Below are 18,015 nucleotides of genomic sequence, written 5' to 3'. Positions count from 1 at the left end.
TCAAGCTGGTCGTCACGATGAATCGATCCTGTCTTTCAGTTGTGGCGAACGAACGAAACTTTTTTTTTCCCGATCGTCCACAGTGTGCACGAAAGGGTGTTACCGAGCGGGAATAACCCGTCCGCCACTGCTTTGGACTTGCATTAATTCTTCGGTTTGTCTTGAATGAGGGTTTTCGATACTTTTTCTGCCGCCAGGCGGCGCTTCGTATGCGTCAGGTCCAAACAGCTGTCAAATAGTATGGAATTGTAGGGTCGGAACTTATTGTTTATTGAAATTCTGTTATATTGGAAGTGTTATTGATTTTATTATGGACTACGGTCAGAATAAGGTTTCCGAACTAAAAATTGAGCTAAGAGAGAGGGTGCAAAAGTCACTGGTACTAAGGAAAAGCTTGTTGAAAAATTTGTTATAGATAGTTCAACTCAGATTTGCGCGCGGCCCTATGTGTGCGTCGGCTTGTAAATATACAACTTTTATTCGTGTGACAGTGACGTCGTCCGAGCATGACGTGTTCTTATCGCTTTTTGTTATGGGTACAGTCGTTTACGAAAATGTCTAGTTCTTCACGGAGAAAATGTTTAAGGAGTCAGGTAGCGTTTCAAAAAATGAAACAACATTCAAAGCTTTTTATTATTACATTTTACAGTTTTTCATTATTTTCTCATAAGTTTTTTCAAATTGACGTTGACAGTATCTAAGAAATAAATGAGGTGAAATATCTAAGATGAATTAAATACTCCTTACATATTTTCTAGATCTCGGGGTACGCGGACAATAAATAAAAGTGTGGACTAAGAATGTAAAAAGACGTATAATCTAGTATAATAATGTAAACAAAATGTGTGGGGAATTTTAAAAAATAATATTGCTTCGCATAATGTCGACCAAAATAAGACGGAAATAATGAAACTCATAAATGAACGTTTAAGTCATATTGATGAAGGGATGTTGGGTAATACTTGTCGACATGTACAAAAGAAAAAAGAAAAATACTATAGACATTTTGACATGGAGTCAAAATTTATAATTTACCTCGGTGAGAGTAGCGAATCCGAAAATTCATCATTTGATTTTTCAAGTAGCGATTCAGAATCATTATAAATAAATAAACATTAAATTACGTAATAGCTGTTTTTCTTTAAACAGCCGTAACCCCTAAATAACTGTATTTGTACCCGACTGTACCTCTTGTCACGCACACAAAGTCACTGTGTATGTACAAGGGTTACCCACACATAAGGCCGCGCGCAAGACTGAGTTGAACTTACTATAACACAATATGATTTAGTTTTTTTTATTTACTCAACCTCAATAGTAAAACAATAATGCAGGGCTTTAATTATAAAATAAAAAAAAACACTAAAATCGTTCACTATTCATAGTAAAGATAAGCACTTTGACAGTTACCTGGACCTGACGACTCGGTGCTGCCCATTGACATATAAGTGCTGCCACCTCGTGGACGCCATTTTAGAAAAAGTTTGATACGAATGGATTACATAAAATCTTTATTCAATCACGACAATCTAAGACACAGATAGGAGCCAATATGTTCTATCCATAGACAAAAAGGAATAGACTTCGTATTTTATCGAAATGTCAACCAAAACCCAAAACTGACAAGTGACAGTGCGATCAAAAATTGAAAAAGAAAAATTTCTTGTGAAATCTAAGCTCAGCTGTAGAAGTGCGGGGGTTTAACCTCAACAATATAGATTATAATGAATACACACAAGCTTTTCGTTCGAGTTCTTGATTTTTCTCACTCCATGAAAATGCAGTCTAGAACTGTTATGAAAGAAGCTACATATAGCAAAACATCGCTTAACTATTGTGCAGATATCGTAAAGTAATTATTACTGAAGCATAGATCATTAAGTTATAGTAATTATATTGTAAACATTACCATCTTAGAAAGGACATCACCCACAAATATATCGCATGTTCTGGTACTTTATATATTTTACAGATAGACAGCATGACTACGAAAATTTTCTGGCTACTCTTCTCATGACGCAGACTATCCGGTCCCCTGCACTTGTGCTGAGAGCATTTAACGTAGAAATAGCTCGCATTCAGGACATAACATCCGACTCACAAACTGCTGCATTCAGATTACAATTCTGGCAAGATGCTCTTAGAGGCATCTATAACAAAGAGCAAACACTTCAAAACGTGCCTGCCAATCCTGTAGCACAAGAATTATTTAAGGTATAATAGAAGTATTAATTTATAATATAAATATTATGAGTAATTCATAATTTAGACAGTAATCAGCTGACTTTAAAAACTTTTAGATTTGTTGCTGCTATGGACTTCAGAGGAGGCATTTGGAGAAACTAATAACATCCAGAAGTAATCTGCTAAAGTCTAAATACTTTAGAAGTTTAGAAGATGTAGAGAGATATGCTGAAGAATCTGTGTCTTCAATTTATTATTTAATATTAAAAGTAGCTGGTATAAAAGATATGCATGCTGACCATGCTGCATCTCACTTAGGGAAAGCTCAAGGAATTGCCAATATTTTAAGGTTTGTAATCCTTGAACAGTACCAAATAACATTTACTTATAAGAACATCAGCTACATTATTTACATATCTTACACAGGTCTGTACGTGTATCCAGTCAACACAAAATTGTATCCTTACCGATGGATATACTTATGAAGTATAAAATAAGTCAAGAGAATGTCCTAAGATGTATTGACAATGAAGAAATGAGGAATGCATCATTTGAAATTGCATCGAGGGCAAATAGTCACTTAGAAAAGGTATTTTTTTATTTGTTTACTAAGGCCAAAATCCACCTACAACATAAACATCAGTTTTTTTAACCGGCTTCCCAAAAAGGAGGAGGTTCTCAATTAGGCTGGTGTGTTATTTTAAAAGACATCCATTAATAATTGTTATTGGTGAACCTAATTTAAGGGAAAAGTTTCTGAGAAGACAAAAAGTACAGTAGGTATATTGTAAAACAATAGATCTCCAAAGGAAAGCTTGTTATTATAAACATGTGAATTATCATGTAGTTGGATAAATATTTTCTATTTAATGATATTGTCTTAATTTTGCAGGCCAGAAAAATAAATGTTCCTCAGCTTTCAAAGCAGATATTCCTACCAGCCGTTGCTATCCATAAGTATTTAGCAAAACTTGAAAAGAAGAACTTCAACATATTTGACAAGACACTTATGTATGCTAGTCCAACATTACCAATAGCTTTATATTACAACAGAATGCGTAATAAATATTAATTTATATAGGAAGCTTATTTAACTAAAGTGATATTTATTTAAAATGCGTTAGTAAGCTCATGTAAAAATTAGTAAAAATAAATTAGTGAACCAGATCTTCAGCTTTTATTTACTTTGTATAGTATCCCAGCGGTGAGCTTTTTTTTCATGTGTAGGTACTTGTTTAGGTAACCAGGTAATCAAACCATATTTGAAAATGCAGCTTGAAATAAGCAAGGTGTCAATAAAACAATGTTTAATTATATAGAAATAATTGCACTGTTTACTTTCAAGCTTCTTCATGCAAATAAATATTTCATAACAATTCGAGATTCAAGCAAACTTGTTTGGCAACATGAGTACCTTATCAGTTAATAGTCACTAAATACGCCTACTGTGATACTAGAGAATAATTATTACTGTGAATAATGCACATTTTGTGCAACACTAGCTATACATTTGCAACAAATGAGAAGAAATAAGTCTAAACAATTGTTTTACCTACTTACATTGATCTTAAAATTTAATTTTAAAATGTAGGTTGTTATCAAAAATAGAGTTGCATAGTATAATCATCAAATGCAATCCAACATACTGTAATAACTTTGGTTAGGTAATCTTGAAAGATCTTTGGTTGAAGATAATTCCATTACTGTGATGTGCAAATATTTATATAAACAGATAATATAAGACTAATGTACTTGCTTGTGTGAGTACTTAAAAGGATAATAATTTAAGCATCTAAAATTAAACTAACAAGACTGCTTTGCTAAATATCTCCAAAAAAGAGTTTCTAAAAGATAACAATAGTAACATAATACTTTCTCTATTGCTTTTAATGTTACATTAAATCATTTCTTGGATTTGACAAAAATAAATACTAGAAGGTAAGTACTAACCCTGTTGTGCACAAATAAAACTGCACACATCAAATGCATAACCTTAAAGCTAAACTAAGCTTGTAAACATAAGCAACCATAAATTAAAAATATTTCAAATGAAGTGATAAATAAACACAGCCGATTACAATATCATAATGCTAATTTGGAATGTAAAGGTTTATAAGTAAACAATAGTTTAAGATGTTTGACACTTAAGCTTAATATAAAAAAGCTAATGATAAGTACTACTGATTCCATCACAATAAACTTGCTGCAAAAAAAGCTGCCATATAGTACCCATTGAATAATCCGTTATTCAGATGGTGTTAAGTCTTTTTCAGGCTCCCCTTCAAACAAAATTTGTTGAAGAAGATCATAAATAGGTTCAAAGGCTTTCCTACAAGCTGCATTGGTTGGGGTGAGGTAGTCATGCATATCATGGTGACTGATGGTGCCATCGGTTTGTACAAAACCCTTGTCAATGGCAACCATCTCCACTTTATTCATGATGGTAACCTTTTCACGTAACAGTTGGTTGATCTTTGCATTTTTCTCTCTTAAAGTATTTGGATGTTGACCACGGGGAAGTAGACTCTAGAATAAGACATGTAAACAGACATGTTAATATTTTATAATATAATGAAAACACACATTAAAGAAAGTCATATACTTACAGGCAATACTATGTAAGCACTTGGGTGTTTCTCCCTGATTGTTCTAATTATTTCTAGGATACCTTCACACACTTGCTCCGGAGTATTTTCAACATTATTTGTTCCAACATGCACAACTATTACCTACAACATTACAGAACATATATTAAGAAAAGTGCTTAAGTGTGTAATAAAAATCTACTAAAACTGTAAGATATAACTTTATACTACTAATTTGTAATTTGTAAAAATACATTTCTGAGCTTAATACACACTCACTTTAGGATCAACATGATCAAGTTCTCCATTCTTGATACGCCACAAGACATTTTGAGTCTGATCCTTGTGGATACTGAAGTTCAGACAATGTAGGGGTGCAAACCATTGATTCCACACTTCAGTGTGCTCTAATGCTTGCAGGATGGAGTCACCTATGAAAATCACATCAGCATCCTTCCCTTTAGCATCAGACAAAAATCTGTTATGCTGTAATAAAAATAGTTCACAATGAAGCATCTGTTTAAGCTACCACAGAGCACTCAAATGTGGTAAAGATTAAACAATGGATTATTCTAACAAAGTGAATTTAAATGCACCTAGTTACTGTGCGGGAAAATAATAACTCTAGCACATGTACATAGAGGTAATCCTAACGGCGTACGAAAATTACTTAGCAAAATTATATCGATTTGTGCTTGATTAAGTACTCTAATCTTCAATAGTCAATTAATAGAAAATTAGGTCAACATTTGCAATTAGAATCAATTTTTCACTACGTCTATGAGTCATAAAGTGATTTCTGAATCCAACCGACTATATTAGCAAATCCTAACTGCTCACGAATTCATTTTATAATTGAAATCTTACAATGCTATTCCACCTTCCATCCCCTTCAGTGTCTAGTTGTGGAGCGGCGACTGAACAAGGATTCATTCTTCCACGGCAATATTTCAATAAGATTTATCACATCAAATAAGAATCGTAATATTTAGACTTATAAATTACCACATCAACTAAAACCACGAAGATGAAAATAACTTGGCGGTTTCTAGGTTGTGTTGGTTGCCGTCACTGTCAAATACAACGAAATGTCATTTGGCTGGGGCTGCTATGCTATGCATAAAGAGCAACTGAGACGTTCAATCACTGAATCAGCGTTAGCGCTGCACAGTGGATCCAAATTGAAAAATAGTGGACATAGGCAACAAAGTTCCAGTATCGATTCCATATTTTTTTATGTGATTCTTCATGATATTCCAGACAACTTTTACTCTTGTGAAATTTCTTCTAAAGTTGATCGTTTGTCTGAGAAAAAATAAATTAGATTTTTTTGTATGGAGCAAATCACGTTTATTTTTTTTTCATCAATTGTACGAATATGTTAGGTCTGTGGCGTGAGTATATGATACCTAGGGTCATTCTCTATCCAAGAAAAAATATATCAGCGCCGGCCATCTGCAGCCGCGCGAGTAATCATTCGGTAAAAAAATAATATTTTCTATGACATTTTTTGCCTTTTAAGATCAATTCAAAGTATATTTTCTGTCTCACTTGGCTGTTTTCACCTTATTTTTGGTTAAATATATAGTTTTAATGGCACATAGGTACTCACAACTAGTAATTCTAGCAGAGGTTTTGTTATTATTGCATGTTATCGGTGGCACCTGGATTGTGATTGATGACTCATTTGTTTGTGCGCTCGTCTAAGCGCACAACTAATTAGTCATCGAAAAATGCTCGTCTCTGATTGGCTGTAATTTTTTTTACTACCTGCTACCTGTAAAATAAATATTATTTGTCAAATATAGGTGAAATAGTTTGATTTTTTATGGGCAAGACGTTGATAATCATTATCTACACAATCAAGCGTATGTAAAGTATAGTATAAGTTATCGTACGTATGATCGAAAGAACATTGTGAAATTATTAAAGCCCTGAAAGGGGCTGTTTATCATACCAGCCCTGATGGGCTTTTGTGGGAACAGTCCAGAGCCGGATCACTTTATTTCTTATTCCAGAAGTGGGTCCGGCAAATTTTCGGACTCTGCTATGAGGCATTCTTCTTCCTCCATAATCTCGCTATCACAGGGAGGCTCGGTAGTCTGTAACAACTGATTTGCTTCTGTTTCGTTATTTTAGACCTTATGTAGGATATGTGGGGATCAGAGCTTATTACAAGTCCATGGGAGGATGTCTTCGTTTGTTGCTCTTCTGTCCGTTTTCCGAGTTTGTCTCTCTCTGACGTTTCTGAAGTCTTAAGTACTTCCATCTAGAGAGCGCAAGTGAGGTATAAAGAGCTAAGCACTTATCTTCAGAGACGGTACTTAGGCTCTGCTTTTTGAATAGTCGCTCGTGTACTTGGGATAGCGTTTCCGGATTACTGGAAAGGTATTCGACTACTTTTGCCAGATTCGTTTTACCGTTGTCTTTCAATTTTGTTAAGTACCAGTCCTACAACTCTTCCTCTGAATTTTTTTCTACTATGGAAGTAGAACGTCTTTTTTTTTTGCTTATTACATAAGTCTTCGAACGGTTTTCTGTAGAGTGTAGATGTTACCGCTTCCGTAGTACATACTGCAAGATTAGGAACATGGGAATTCACATCCACTGGCTCAGATAAGTCTACGTCCGAAAAGCCCAACTCACTTCTCAGGTCAACACTGTCAAAAACAGGCCAGTTGATATTTTTTTCCAACCAATTGCGATTATTTATACGATTCATAAAAGTTTTTTGACTTCTACTTGACTCTGTCCACTTTTTATTTAGACTTACACAAAAAAGCCGACAGAACTCCTTGATTAGGTTTTTGTCTTCTTCAGAAACTGTGGTATTCAAAACAGAAATTATACTTTCATATAGAAACATATAATTTTTCAGATCACCACCACTTCTTAATTTCACAAAAAGATCTAGGTTGGTACAAAATCCAGCCATAGTTCTAACGTAAATATTAAAATAAAAGTATTTCACCGTGTTCACAAATAAGCGACAAGAGCGAAACTAGAGGGACATAATAAATGTCTTTGTATTTATAGTCAGTGTTAATTACTCAAGTAGTGAACATATTAACATGACTAGCAGGTAGTAAAAAAATTACAGCCAATCAGAGACGAGCATTTTTCGATGACTAATTAGTTGTGCGCTTAGACGAGCGCACAAACAAATGAGTCATCAATCACAATCCAGGTGCCACCGATAACATGCAATAATAACAAAACCTCTGCTAGAATTACTAGTTGTGAGTACCTATGTGCCATTAAAACTATATATTTAACCAAAAATAAGGTGAAAACAGCCAAGTGAGACAGAAAATATACTTTGAATTGATCTTAAAAGGCAAAAAATGTCATAGAAAATATTATTTTTTTACCGAATGATTACTCGCGCGGCTGCAGATGGCCGGCGCTGATATATTTTTTCTTGGATAGAGAATGACCCTAGGTATCATATACTCACGCCACAGACCTAACATATTCGTACAATTGAAGAAAAAAAAATAAACGTGATTCGCTCCATACAAAAAAATCTAATTTATTTTTTTTCAGACAAACGATCGACTTTAGAAGAAATTTCACAAGAGTAAAAGTTGTCTGGAATATCATGTAGAATCACATAAAAAAATATCGAATCGATATTGGAACTTTGTTGCCTATGTCCACTAATTTTCAATTTGGATCCACTGTGCGCTGGTAGCTTTCTGAATTCTGAATACATTGAATACACGATGTGTTGCAATCATTAATGCATTAGAGTTTTAAAAATAATTTTACGAGTAAGCTTTTGTGAGTTATGATGGTGGAATATTATATTATTCATAGTATTTTGAATAGACTGTACGAAATAGTTGAAGGGACCCCACCTAGTCTTGCCATAGAGTAGCGTCCGCAGGCCGTCAGTAGTGTCAGTGAGTGTCACTGTCACATTTTCAACTTCGACTCCCGTGGCCTGTCCTCATCCTCAGCCGAGTTAGAAATTAGAATTTACTTATAATTCCATTGAACAAATTGTATTCTAAGAAGAAAACAATCAAGACATCAGTTAATAATTTTAATCAATCCCACTCATCAGCTTTGTAACGATGGATAGCGAAAATGACGAACTTGCAATTCTCGAAAGTAAACATCGAAAAGAAAAGAAAGAGCTCCAAGCACAAATTCAAGCACTGAAAAAAGCTGCTAAAAATGATAAAACAAAAAAAAAAGAGCTTACAGCAGAAATAGCCAGGTTAGAGGCTGAAATGGATGCTAAACATCAGCAAGAATTAGATTCTGCTAACATAGCTGTAGATGAGGTTCCCGCCGATTCAATCCCAACTATTGAAAATGAAATAGCAAAAGTAAAAATTTCAAAGGCCCAAAAACGTAGGGACAAGAAATCGCAACAGGAAAAGGAAAGGGAAGAACAAATAAAACAGCAAGAACAAGAAAATCTCCATGGCCCTCGAAATACTGAACTTCAAGGAATAAACACCAAGTTAAAAGAAAGGAAACTAAAGATTTTCTCTATTCCCTCTGATGGTGATTGCTTGTACAAAGCCATTGCTCATCAGATGGTTGTAATTAAGCAGAAAGACATATCTGTAGATGAATTAAGGGAAAGTGTAGCAAAATATATAAGACAAAATAAAGATGATTTCATTCCCTTCATGAGCAACCCGGACACATGTGAAATGTTAACTAGTGAAGAATTTGAGGAATATTGTAACAAAATAGAGAATACTAAGGTATGGGGTGGTCAGTTGGAAATTAGAGCTTTGTCAAATATTCTGAAATGTCCTGTGACTGTGATACAAGCAACGGGACCGGGCTCTATTGATCAAGGAGCAGAACATGATGGGCCACCACTAATAATAACATATCATAGACACATGTACAGACTAGGTGAACATTACAATTCAACTGTTCCTTATGAAGGTGACAACTAGTTTGAATCAACTGAATATGAATATTATATTAAGTATTAAAATAGTATCTAACAATTCCCATGACTTACCAGCCTACATTTTATTGCATTTATAAAATAAATGAAAATTGTAAATAGTCTGTGTATGTACTCACATTTCTGGTAAATTATTTTTAATAAATAATATTGTTTACAATCATTAGTGTTTATTAAAAAAACCTCATGGAAGTATATAATTTATTTATGAAAAGCAAAATCGTTGTTAGCACAATAATGTATAAGTTTAACATTTCACACAATAAAATGCTTAATTGCACTGAGTAACAGTTTAAGCCCCATTTTGAACTGGGGTCTCACTGGGGGCGTTTTCACCTTCAGCATTATGTTTGTTGGGGTCATCTGGTTTCATTGCAGGGAATAATAAGACCTCCTGTAAAATTAAAAATAATTAAATATAGACTGCAATCCTATAACTGACATTGTATTGCATTAATTAACTGAAATGTACCTTGATGTTATTGGAATTGGTGAGGAACATAGTAAGCCTATCAACTCCTAAGCCCCAACCAGCTGTAGGTGGCAATCCATATTCGAGAGCTGTGCAGAAGGCCTCATCAGTAGGAGGTGTCTCATCATCACCAGCCGCACGGTCTTTGGCTTGCTGTTCAAACCTCTCCCTTTGAGTTGCTGGATCATTCAATTCAGTGTAAGCATTGCAGATTTCTTTCTTCATTACAAACAGTTCAAACCTGGAACAAAACATTTATGAGTTTTGTTTAAATTAGGTCAGTTTAAAAGAGTAGATCATTGGTCTAATAATAGAAACTTCTTGTTACCTCTCTGTCAAACCAGGTATGTCTCTATGGTACTTGGATAGAGGGCTCATAATTTGAGGGTGATCCAAAATGAATGTAGGGTTAATACATTTTTCTTCAAGGAACTCTCCCACTAGTTTGTCTAGGAGCCTGGCTGTAGTCCTGGGCGGTGGGCATTCAACCTGAAACATTTAATCAATAAAATATGGAACAGAATCCAAGTGGGTACTGGCTAATGTGACCCATTATCATGGCAATTTAATTGATACTTTGAGATAAAGATCTCTATGAAGATTTTTTTAAATTATCTTACTTCATGTTTTTCACATAACTGACTCAGCAGCTGGTTGGCTTCTTGTGAATCTAACTGATCAGCAGGTGGCAGTTTGACATTCAATGCTTTTTCTAAGCTTGCAATCATGGGTACCCTTGCAAATGGAGGAGTAAAATCAATTTCCACCTCTTCACCATCAGGACCATCTGGTTGATATTTAACCTGAAAATAGAAAATTAATTAAAAATACAATTAAGCATGACACATTGACAAATACAAAGTTTAATAAATAGATCATTAATACATCACATGTTACTATTTCTTTGTTATCATAATATTAGAAATTAGATTACAAAATGAATTCATTCATATCTCATTAAGCTAATTATGCATTTACTATATCTATCACACATGTTGATGTTTTGTCATTGTAGTGAGAGTACATCTGATGACCCACTGACTTATAAAATCGAAACAAAGCGATTTCAATGAATCAATTGGCATGCATAATGTTTACAAACTGATAACATAAATTTCAACATTATTACATCATAATAAAACCATTGTGACTTACTTTGTATGAACCGTGGATACTCTTTACCATGCCTGAGAGCATAGCTTCCGTTATACTGATAAGATCATTGTAATCTGCATAAGCCATGTAGAACTCACAGGTAGTGAACTCCGGATTGTGAGTTAGATCAATGCCTTCATTCCTGAACTGTCTACCAATTTCATAGACCCTGTCCAAACCTCCCACTACTAGCATCTTGTGGTACAACTCAGGAGCTATCCTCATGTACAAGTCCATGTTGAGATCATTGTGATGAGTGATGAAAGGCTTTGCAGTGGCCCCACCAGGGATCATGTTCATCATTGGAGTTTCAATTTCAAGGAAACCCATGTTGTCCAAGAATTTCCTTACATAAGCAATGATTCTTGCTCTTGTGTAGAAGGTTTGTCTTACCTGTTGAAATTCCAAACATTATTTAAAATGGAAATAAGAAGGTTAGAATGATGTCACTGATTTCTAAGGTCTATCAAGGAGGCTCAATATCAACTTACTCTATCATTCAAAATTAGATCTAAGTATCTCTTCCTAAACCTGGTTTCTTTATCCTTAAGCCCAAAGTGTAAGTGAGGCAGCATATGCAGACACGGAGACAGCAGCTTAATACTTTTGGGTACAATAGACAGTTCTCCTTTCTTGGTCTTTCCAGGGTGTCCAACACAGCCAATAATATCACCTCTCCTCAACTTGTCAGTGTCTGTTATGAACTTCTCCTCAGATTCATACAGTTTTGCATTAGCCATCACCTGCAATATTGATTACATGGTAAAAACAATATAGACAAAAATCTACATTTGCATGTATGATGTATGTGAATAATATTTCATTTACCTGTATTTTAACACCTTCACCTCTCAAGTCATAGAATATCAGCTTAGCTCCAGACTCCCTAATGGAGTGCACCCTGCCAGCCACAGACAGTGTGACATCTTCAAGGACCTCACCACTGTTTACATGGTTGTATTTTTCAATGAATTCTTCCAAAGATATTGTGACATGGAACTTGTGAGGATATGGGTGGTCTGCCTTGGCGCCTTCCTTGAGCGCCGCCACAGCAGCAGTTCGCAACTTATAATACTCATTAGGACTGATTTCCTCTTCAGCCTTTTTATCTGCTTTCTTGTCAGCTGTTGCCGGGGGTTGTTGAGCAACCTTCTCCGCCTTTTCCTTTAACTTTTGTTCAGCTTTCAGTCGCCTTTTCAATTCACTAAAATAAAATTTAAGAATAACATGTCAGTACTACTAATAATATTAAATATAGATGAAGTTTCACTAACCGTTTGCTAACAGCAGATGAGAAATTTCCAAATCGATTGATGAAATGGTTAGTTCTAAGAGGCAGGACACACAGGTTCCTGAGGGCATTCATTTTGGTTCACACGATACTTACTTCTTAGACAACTTTTCGTTACCAGTTTCAGCCATGACGTTATATATAAATAGCAGATACCTTGCTATGCTGATATTCTGGAGACACTTTTTAAGTTTCTAACCTAAAAATTGGCTATTTGACACGTTATCTCCTGTCATAAAGTAAACCATAAACACAACCATAAATAAAGATGATTATCCTTTTTTTTTCAATAGAGAATACGAGAATGTTTTTCCTTTTATGAAATTATGGAATCCATGCTTCACATACTACAGGTAATTTTCTATGTCTAAGTTTAACTGATGGTTTTTTCGTTTCTCTAAATATTATTATTTTTCGCATAAAAATAGTGTTAAAATGAAAATAGTGTCATGTAGATTATGACCTAAACATTATGATTAATAATTATGATTATGAGATGGGACCCTGGGAGGCAACAGAGATACCGTACTTAATGATTTCATTTTCCTAAGAGACAAACTCCATAACATTGGCCTTGACCTAAACATTTCCAAATGCGAACTATTTATATCTGACACAACCGACAGACAGACGACACTCCAAAATTTTAACGCAGTAGCCGATGGCATAAAAATAATAGACAAAAGTTCTCTTTGCCTCCTGGGGTCACCAGTACTAGAAGAGTCATTTTCGGATTTTATTGAGAACAAAATTCAAAATTTCAATGATATTTCGGAAAGGTTATTCAAAATTAATATACATTCAGCCATCACCATCCTACGATACTGCTGCTTTGGCCCCAAATTAACCTACATCTTGCGTGCTTCTCATTTATGGAAGCACATCAACCTTTTGGATCAAATTGATAAAATAATTCGACACACACTTTCATCAATTTTAAATGTGGCCTTGGACGACAAAGCTTGGTCTCAAGCTACACTTCCCATCCGTATGGGAGGGCTTGGCGTCCGCAAAATTTCCAGTATTAGTTTACCGGCATTTATTTCCTCCGTCCATGGCACTGACAAATTGATCAGGAAAATCCTACCTATTACACTGATCAATTTTGAGGTGCCATGCCTGGCGGAGGCTATTAATGCCTGGAAAGTCACATGCCCGAATACCGATCTACCCGCCAACCCATCCTCCCAGAGACAGTGGGATGAGCCGCTCTGCAGAGTAATACGGAAAAATCTCATTGATACGTCAATTACTTCTGCGGAGCGAGCACGCCTACTGGCTGTGGGTGAATGGGAGTCAGGTCTTTGGCTTCACGCATTTCCGTCGGCAAACATAGGCACCATGTTTGACGACACCACTTTCAGACTCGCTGTCTGCCTGCGTCTGGGTGCTTCATGCTGCACTCCTCACCGCTGCCACTGCGGGGAAGCTGTCAACAGCCTCGGTCACCACGGCCTGTCGTGCAGCCGGAGTGCGGGCCGCATACCACGACATGCGAATATCAACGACGTGATCCGTCGGGCTCTTGTTGCCGTCGGCGTGCCAGCCGTACTTGAACCAAATGGTTTGGCACGCGACGATGGCAAGAGACCAGACGGCATGTCGCTATTTCCGTGGAAGATGGGTAGGACTTTAGTGTGGGACGCGACCTGCGTCGACACTCTTGCGCCATCCCATCTTCCTAGAACTGCGTGTTGTGTCGGCTCCGCCGCTTCACAAGCAGAAGACCTCAAACGGCGCAAATATAGTAGCCTTATCGGGAATTACATGTTTGAGCCGTTTGGGGTTGAAACTCTCGGGCCGTGGGGTCCGAGTGCTCACGCGCTTGCAAAGGAAATTTCTAAGCGCCTTGTTGACACTTCTCGTGACCCAAGGGCTGGCTTTTATTTCGCACAGAGGTTGAGCATTGCCATCCAACGTGGCAATGCTGCCAGCCTTCTGGGTACATTACCCGGTGACAGCGATGAGGAGCAATTTTTTGATGCTATGTATTAGTTTTAAGTTGTATATATAAGTTTATTTTTAATTTTTAAAATTAATGTAAATATTATGTAAATAAATGTAGATTATAAAAAGATATCAAAAAATATTTTCATCATTCTCCTGCCTTATGGCCCTTCCACACGTAGTACAAGTATATTGGGCGTATTGTACATATACAAATAGCATCGTTAGTGCGACTGAGAATACAAGGTTTAAGTGAATAATATTTTTTTACACTGGCTATTTATCATATTTCTATTGACATCACAGCTGTTCGTTTCGTGTGGTCTGTCTTGCTAGGGAAAATTGTAATAATTATTCTGAAAGTGAGTTATATTTAATACTATTTATGGATTTATTACCCATCTTAGTAAAATTTTATTTCATCTAACATTGTTCTAAAGTTCAGTGCCTTCTCGTCAGGTCGGAAAACTCTTTATAAAATTGACAAATTTCGTTTCTTCTGCATTCTCGTGAAATATCAAGAACAATCGCATTAAACATTTGATTTTGTGTTGGAATAATACGCATTGGTTCGTTGATTCCAGGTACAATCTTATGTAGACAGTATTGCTTAGATCATCTGTCTAATTTATCGCAATACTATGCCTCTTTTTGGTAAGTCTCAAAAGAGCCCAGCGGAGCTTGTGAGATCATTGAAAGATGCAGTTACTGCTTTAGAAAGGGGTGATAAGAAAGCTGAAAAAGCTCAAGAAGATGTAAGCAAAAATTTGGTAAGTAGTTTGTTGACAAGACAATCTTTGGAGGTCAATGATTTATTGGTGGCTAAGTGGACAATTTAAAGTGTTGATTTTGTGTCAATAGGTTTTGATAAAGAACATGCTATATGGCACATCCGAAGCAGAACCACAAACGGATATCATAGTAGCTCAGTTAGCTCAGGAACTGTACAACACTAACTTGCTTCTACTTCTCATCCAGGTATCTATACATAACATCATAATATCAATAAAATTTCTATTGTTGTACTATCGTGTTTGATGAGTCATAACACCTGCTTATAGAATCTAAACCGCATCGACTTTGAAGGCAAGAAGGATGTTGCCCAAGTATTCAACAATGTGCTTAGACGTCAGATTGGCACCAGATCCCCAACAGTCGAGTACATCTGTACCAAGCCTGAGATACTGTTCACTTTGATGTCTGGGTGGGTAAAATGATTTACTATTACATTAGTGTTTTATGATAGAGTAAATATTTGCAATTTAAAACATTAACTTAAACGCTGGATTTTAGACCACTTATGAATTTGTATTATTGAATGAATCTTACAAACTTCTGTCTATTTGTTTCTTGATTAGTTATCATGTCAATATGATATGAAGAACAGTTAATGTATTGAATACTAAATATTTGCAGATATGAACATCAGGAGATAGCATCCAACTGTGGAACCATGCTGCGGGAGTGTGCCCGGTACGAGGCACTGGCTAAGATAATGTTGTATTCAGATGATTTTTACAATTTCTTCCGTTATGTAGAAGTTTCCACTTTTGATATTGCCTCAGATGCCTTTTCTACTTTTAAGGTAAGTTTTATTTGAATTTATTAGCATTATGATTCATACTTGTTTTATTGTAAACAGTTTATGAAACTGTTTTTGTTAGATTATTTGCAGTACATTAATTTTTTTGCCAATCAATCTCTGAATGTTATTCACTATCATTTGGAGCAATAAAACAAGGAAATTTTTATACCTAGAACATGTTGCTTTCTACAAGAAAGGACAAAAAAGTCACTTAAAATTTCTTGCTGTTTTGCCTCTAGTCCTAGATTACAAAAATTCCTATATGCATATTAAACTTTATTCAAATTGAGTAATACATCCATAGCCGGGAATTGATGTGGATGATGTTAGTTGATGAATGTTTCATGAGGTGGACATAAGAATACATATGAAATGCCAAGTGCACCTGTTCTCATAAGGTATTAATTATATTCACTTATTTTTCCAGGAATTGCTAACGCGACATAAAATGTTGTGTGCTGAGTTTCTAGAAACAAACTATGATAAAGTGTTCAGTCATTACCAGCGACTGCTCAACTCGGAGAATTATGTGACTCGACGGCAGAGCCTGAAGCTATTGGGAGAATTGTTACTGGACCGTCACAACTTCTCCATAATGACACGTTACATCACAAACCCTGATAATCTTAAGCTTATGATGAATATGCTTAAAGAGAAGTCACGTAACATTCAGTTTGAGGCTTTCCATGTTTTTAAGGTACTTATTGGCATCTGCTGAAATATTTACTACAGTATATATAACACTATATGCTTTATAAAACATTATATGGAGAATTACTTTACTTTGTCTTGTTTCAGGTATTTGTAGCCAACCCTAATAAACCTAAACCAATATTGGATATCTTGCTAAGGAATCAAGATAAATTGGTTGACTTCCTCACCAAATTCCACACAGATCGTTCTGAGGATGAGCAGTTCAATGATGAAAAGGCTTACCTTATAAAGCAAATTAAAGAACTCAAGCCTTCGGAACACTAACACTTATTGCATTTCATTAAATCGCCACTTCCTCCTCAGAAAGAAGTTAGTTATAGATGCTATTATATTTAAATGCTTCTAAGTCACCAGAGGGTGTTGTGCGGCGCCGCTAAGACACAAGGTTCAGTAATAAACATTGGAAATCTAAATAGATTTTACATTTGGTCTGTGATGAGTCAGGGAAAGTATATTTGTGCTACGAGCAAATTAACATTTTTAATAAACAATTGTAGGAATTAGTGTTACTTATGGTTTGACTTATATCTTTTGTAAGTTGTTAAAACCATTTTTAGTTTTTATGACGTGTTTAGTGACAGCTTCGGAGTCACAATCGAAATATTTATCATTATATTTTGTCACATAGTCTGCAAGTTCCCTAAGTTTTATATTTAATTTCTTTGGATATGACTAAATAAATAAAAACAGGTACCATAATCTTTGAAAGAGATTTGTATATATGACATTTTAAATTGGAGTGTTTTGTAATGTTTATTTTTTTGTATTTAAATCAATATCAGAAGTATAAATTGTTGAACATGAAGGAAAATATATTTTATATTGTATATGTATATCATTCTTATCAGTATTGGTTTTAATTACATCAAGAAATATCATTATTTACTTTGAACACAAACAGTACTTTAATGTTAACTCATTTTGTTGCATGCTTAGTATTAATTCGGTTGATTTAACACGTATTTGCAAAATTTACACAGGTAATTTTTATTAAATTAAATTTATAGGTAGATAACTATAAGTTTTCAAAATTGCTGTATCATATTTTTAATGTATAATGATTATTTTGTCAGCATCATTAATGCAATTACATTCTATAGAAACGGAATAAATACAATATTTATATCATTTTAATTTATTTTT

General features: G+C 35.1%; 5 protein-coding genes across 9 annotated transcripts; 3 read left to right on the top strand and 2 right to left on the bottom strand.

The window, feature by feature from the left end:
• Positions 1 to 1,549: 1,549 nt before the first annotated feature.
• On the top strand, positions 1,550 to 3,351 carry LOC124646083 (NADH dehydrogenase (ubiquinone) complex I, assembly factor 6). 3 transcript variants are annotated; one of them, XM_047186121.1, is made up of 5 exons: positions 1,550 to 1,852; positions 1,977 to 2,214; positions 2,301 to 2,533; positions 2,611 to 2,773; positions 3,077 to 3,351. In XM_047186121.1, exons 1-5 carry the CDS (start codon positions 1,725 to 1,727, stop codon positions 3,254 to 3,256), a joined length of 942 nt encoding a protein of 313 aa, XP_047042077.1. In that variant the 5' UTR covers positions 1,550 to 1,724; the 3' UTR covers positions 3,257 to 3,351. The 3 variants fall into 3 exon arrangements, with proteins under 3 accessions (XP_047042077.1, XP_047042080.1, XP_047042078.1); XM_047186124.1 differs by having other exon boundaries at positions 1,712 to 1,887; positions 1,973 to 2,214; XM_047186122.1 differs by having other exon boundaries at positions 1,713 to 1,852; positions 1,973 to 2,214.
• Positions 3,352 to 3,490: 139 nt separating this feature from the next.
• Positions 3,491 to 5,854, bottom strand: LOC124646084 (platelet-activating factor acetylhydrolase IB subunit beta homolog). The gene is made up of 4 exons (XM_047186125.1): positions 5,637 to 5,854; positions 5,049 to 5,255; positions 4,791 to 4,913; positions 3,491 to 4,710 (listed from the first exon to the last, which is right to left on the bottom strand). Exons 1-4 carry the CDS (start codon positions 5,700 to 5,702, stop codon positions 4,429 to 4,431), a joined length of 678 nt encoding a protein of 225 aa, XP_047042081.1. The 5' UTR covers positions 5,703 to 5,854; the 3' UTR covers positions 3,491 to 4,428.
• Positions 5,855 to 8,664: 2,810 nt separating this feature from the next.
• Positions 8,665 to 9,868, top strand: LOC124646246 (deubiquitinase OTUD6B). Its single transcript, XM_047186361.1, has one exon. It carries the CDS (start codon positions 8,849 to 8,851, stop codon positions 9,692 to 9,694), a length of 846 nt encoding a protein of 281 aa, XP_047042317.1. The 5' UTR covers positions 8,665 to 8,848; the 3' UTR covers positions 9,695 to 9,868.
• A 27-nt stretch (positions 9,869 to 9,895) lies between these two features.
• Positions 9,896 to 12,883, bottom strand: LOC124646244 (lysine--tRNA ligase). 2 transcript variants are annotated; one of them, XM_047186358.1, is made up of 8 exons: positions 12,723 to 12,883; positions 12,164 to 12,539; positions 11,827 to 12,078; positions 11,336 to 11,728; positions 10,801 to 10,983; positions 10,509 to 10,669; positions 10,181 to 10,421; positions 9,896 to 10,102 (listed from the first exon to the last, which is right to left on the bottom strand). In XM_047186358.1, the coding sequence occupies exons 1-8, from the start codon at positions 12,755 to 12,757 to the stop codon at positions 10,001 to 10,003; spliced, it is 1,743 nt and encodes a 580-aa protein (XP_047042314.1). In that variant the 5' UTR covers positions 12,758 to 12,883; the 3' UTR covers positions 9,896 to 10,000. The 2 variants fall into 2 exon arrangements, with proteins under 2 accessions (XP_047042314.1, XP_047042313.1); XM_047186357.1 differs by having other exon boundaries at positions 12,610 to 12,748.
• A 1,895-nt stretch (positions 12,884 to 14,778) lies between these two features.
• LOC124646245 (protein Mo25) lies at positions 14,779 to 18,006 on the top strand. 2 transcript variants are annotated; one of them, XM_047186359.1, is made up of 7 exons: positions 14,779 to 14,935; positions 15,158 to 15,343; positions 15,435 to 15,551; positions 15,635 to 15,777; positions 15,990 to 16,158; positions 16,586 to 16,855; positions 16,957 to 18,006. In XM_047186359.1, exons 2-7 carry the CDS (start codon positions 15,215 to 15,217, stop codon positions 17,134 to 17,136), a joined length of 1,008 nt encoding a protein of 335 aa, XP_047042315.1. In that variant the 5' UTR covers positions 14,779 to 14,935; positions 15,158 to 15,214; the 3' UTR covers positions 17,137 to 18,006. The 2 variants fall into 2 exon arrangements, with proteins under 2 accessions (XP_047042315.1, XP_047042316.1); XM_047186360.1 differs by lacking the exon at positions 14,779 to 14,935 and adding an exon at positions 15,015 to 15,032.
• Positions 18,007 to 18,015: the final 9 nt, after the last annotated feature.

This window comes from Helicoverpa zea, chromosome 3 (genome assembly GCF_022581195.2).
Source record: "Helicoverpa zea isolate HzStark_Cry1AcR chromosome 3, ilHelZeax1.1, whole genome shotgun sequence".
Classification (NCBI taxonomy): domain Eukaryota; kingdom Metazoa; phylum Arthropoda; class Insecta; order Lepidoptera; family Noctuidae; genus Helicoverpa; species Helicoverpa zea.
The sequence above is the reverse complement of the archived record's forward strand: the minus strand, read 5'-3'. Positions and strand labels throughout refer to the sequence as shown.

Bases quoted from the DNA above. Each gene is read 5' to 3' on its own strand.
- LOC124646083 (XM_047186121.1), top strand. From the start codon at position 1,725: ATGAATACACACAAGCTTTTCGTTCGAGTTCTTGATTTTTCTCACTCC. The intron at 1,853-1,976 runs GTAATTATTACT...TTTTACAGATAG, and splicing joins TATTGTGCAGATATCGTAAA to ACAGCATGACTACGAAAATT. The intron at 2,215-2,300 runs GTATAATAGAAG...AAAAACTTTTAG, and splicing joins TAGCACAAGAATTATTTAAG to ATTTGTTGCTGCTATGGACT.
- LOC124646084 (XM_047186125.1), bottom strand. From the start codon at position 5,702: ATGAATCCTTGTTCAGTCGCCGCTCCACAACTAGACACTGAAGGGGAT. The intron at 4,914-5,048 runs GTGAGTGTGTAT...GTAATGTTGTAG, and splicing joins TTGATCATGTTGATCCTAAA to GTAATAGTTGTGCATGTTGG. The intron at 4,711-4,790 runs GTAAGTATATGA...GTCTTATTCTAG, and splicing joins GTGCTTACATAGTATTGCCT to AGTCTACTTCCCCGTGGTCA.
- LOC124646246 (XM_047186361.1), top strand. From the start codon at position 8,849: ATGGATAGCGAAAATGACGAACTTGCAATTCTCGAAAGTAAACATCGA.
- LOC124646244 (XM_047186357.1), bottom strand. From the start codon at position 12,701: ATGAATGCCCTCAGGAACCTGTGTGTCCTGCCTCTTAGAACTAACCAT. The intron at 11,729-11,826 runs GTAAGTTGATAT...GAATTTCAACAG, and splicing joins ATCTAATTTTGAATGATAGA to GTAAGACAAACCTTCTACAC. The intron at 10,103-10,180 runs GTACATTTCAGT...TTAATTTTACAG, and splicing joins CCAATTCCAATAACATCAAG to GAGGTCTTATTATTCCCTGC.
- LOC124646245 (XM_047186359.1), top strand. From the start codon at position 15,215: ATGCCTCTTTTTGGTAAGTCTCAAAAGAGCCCAGCGGAGCTTGTGAGA. The intron at 15,344-15,434 runs GTAAGTAGTTTG...TTGTGTCAATAG, and splicing joins AAGATGTAAGCAAAAATTTG to GTTTTGATAAAGAACATGCT. The intron at 15,552-15,634 runs GTATCTATACAT...ACCTGCTTATAG, and splicing joins TGCTTCTACTTCTCATCCAG to AATCTAAACCGCATCGACTT.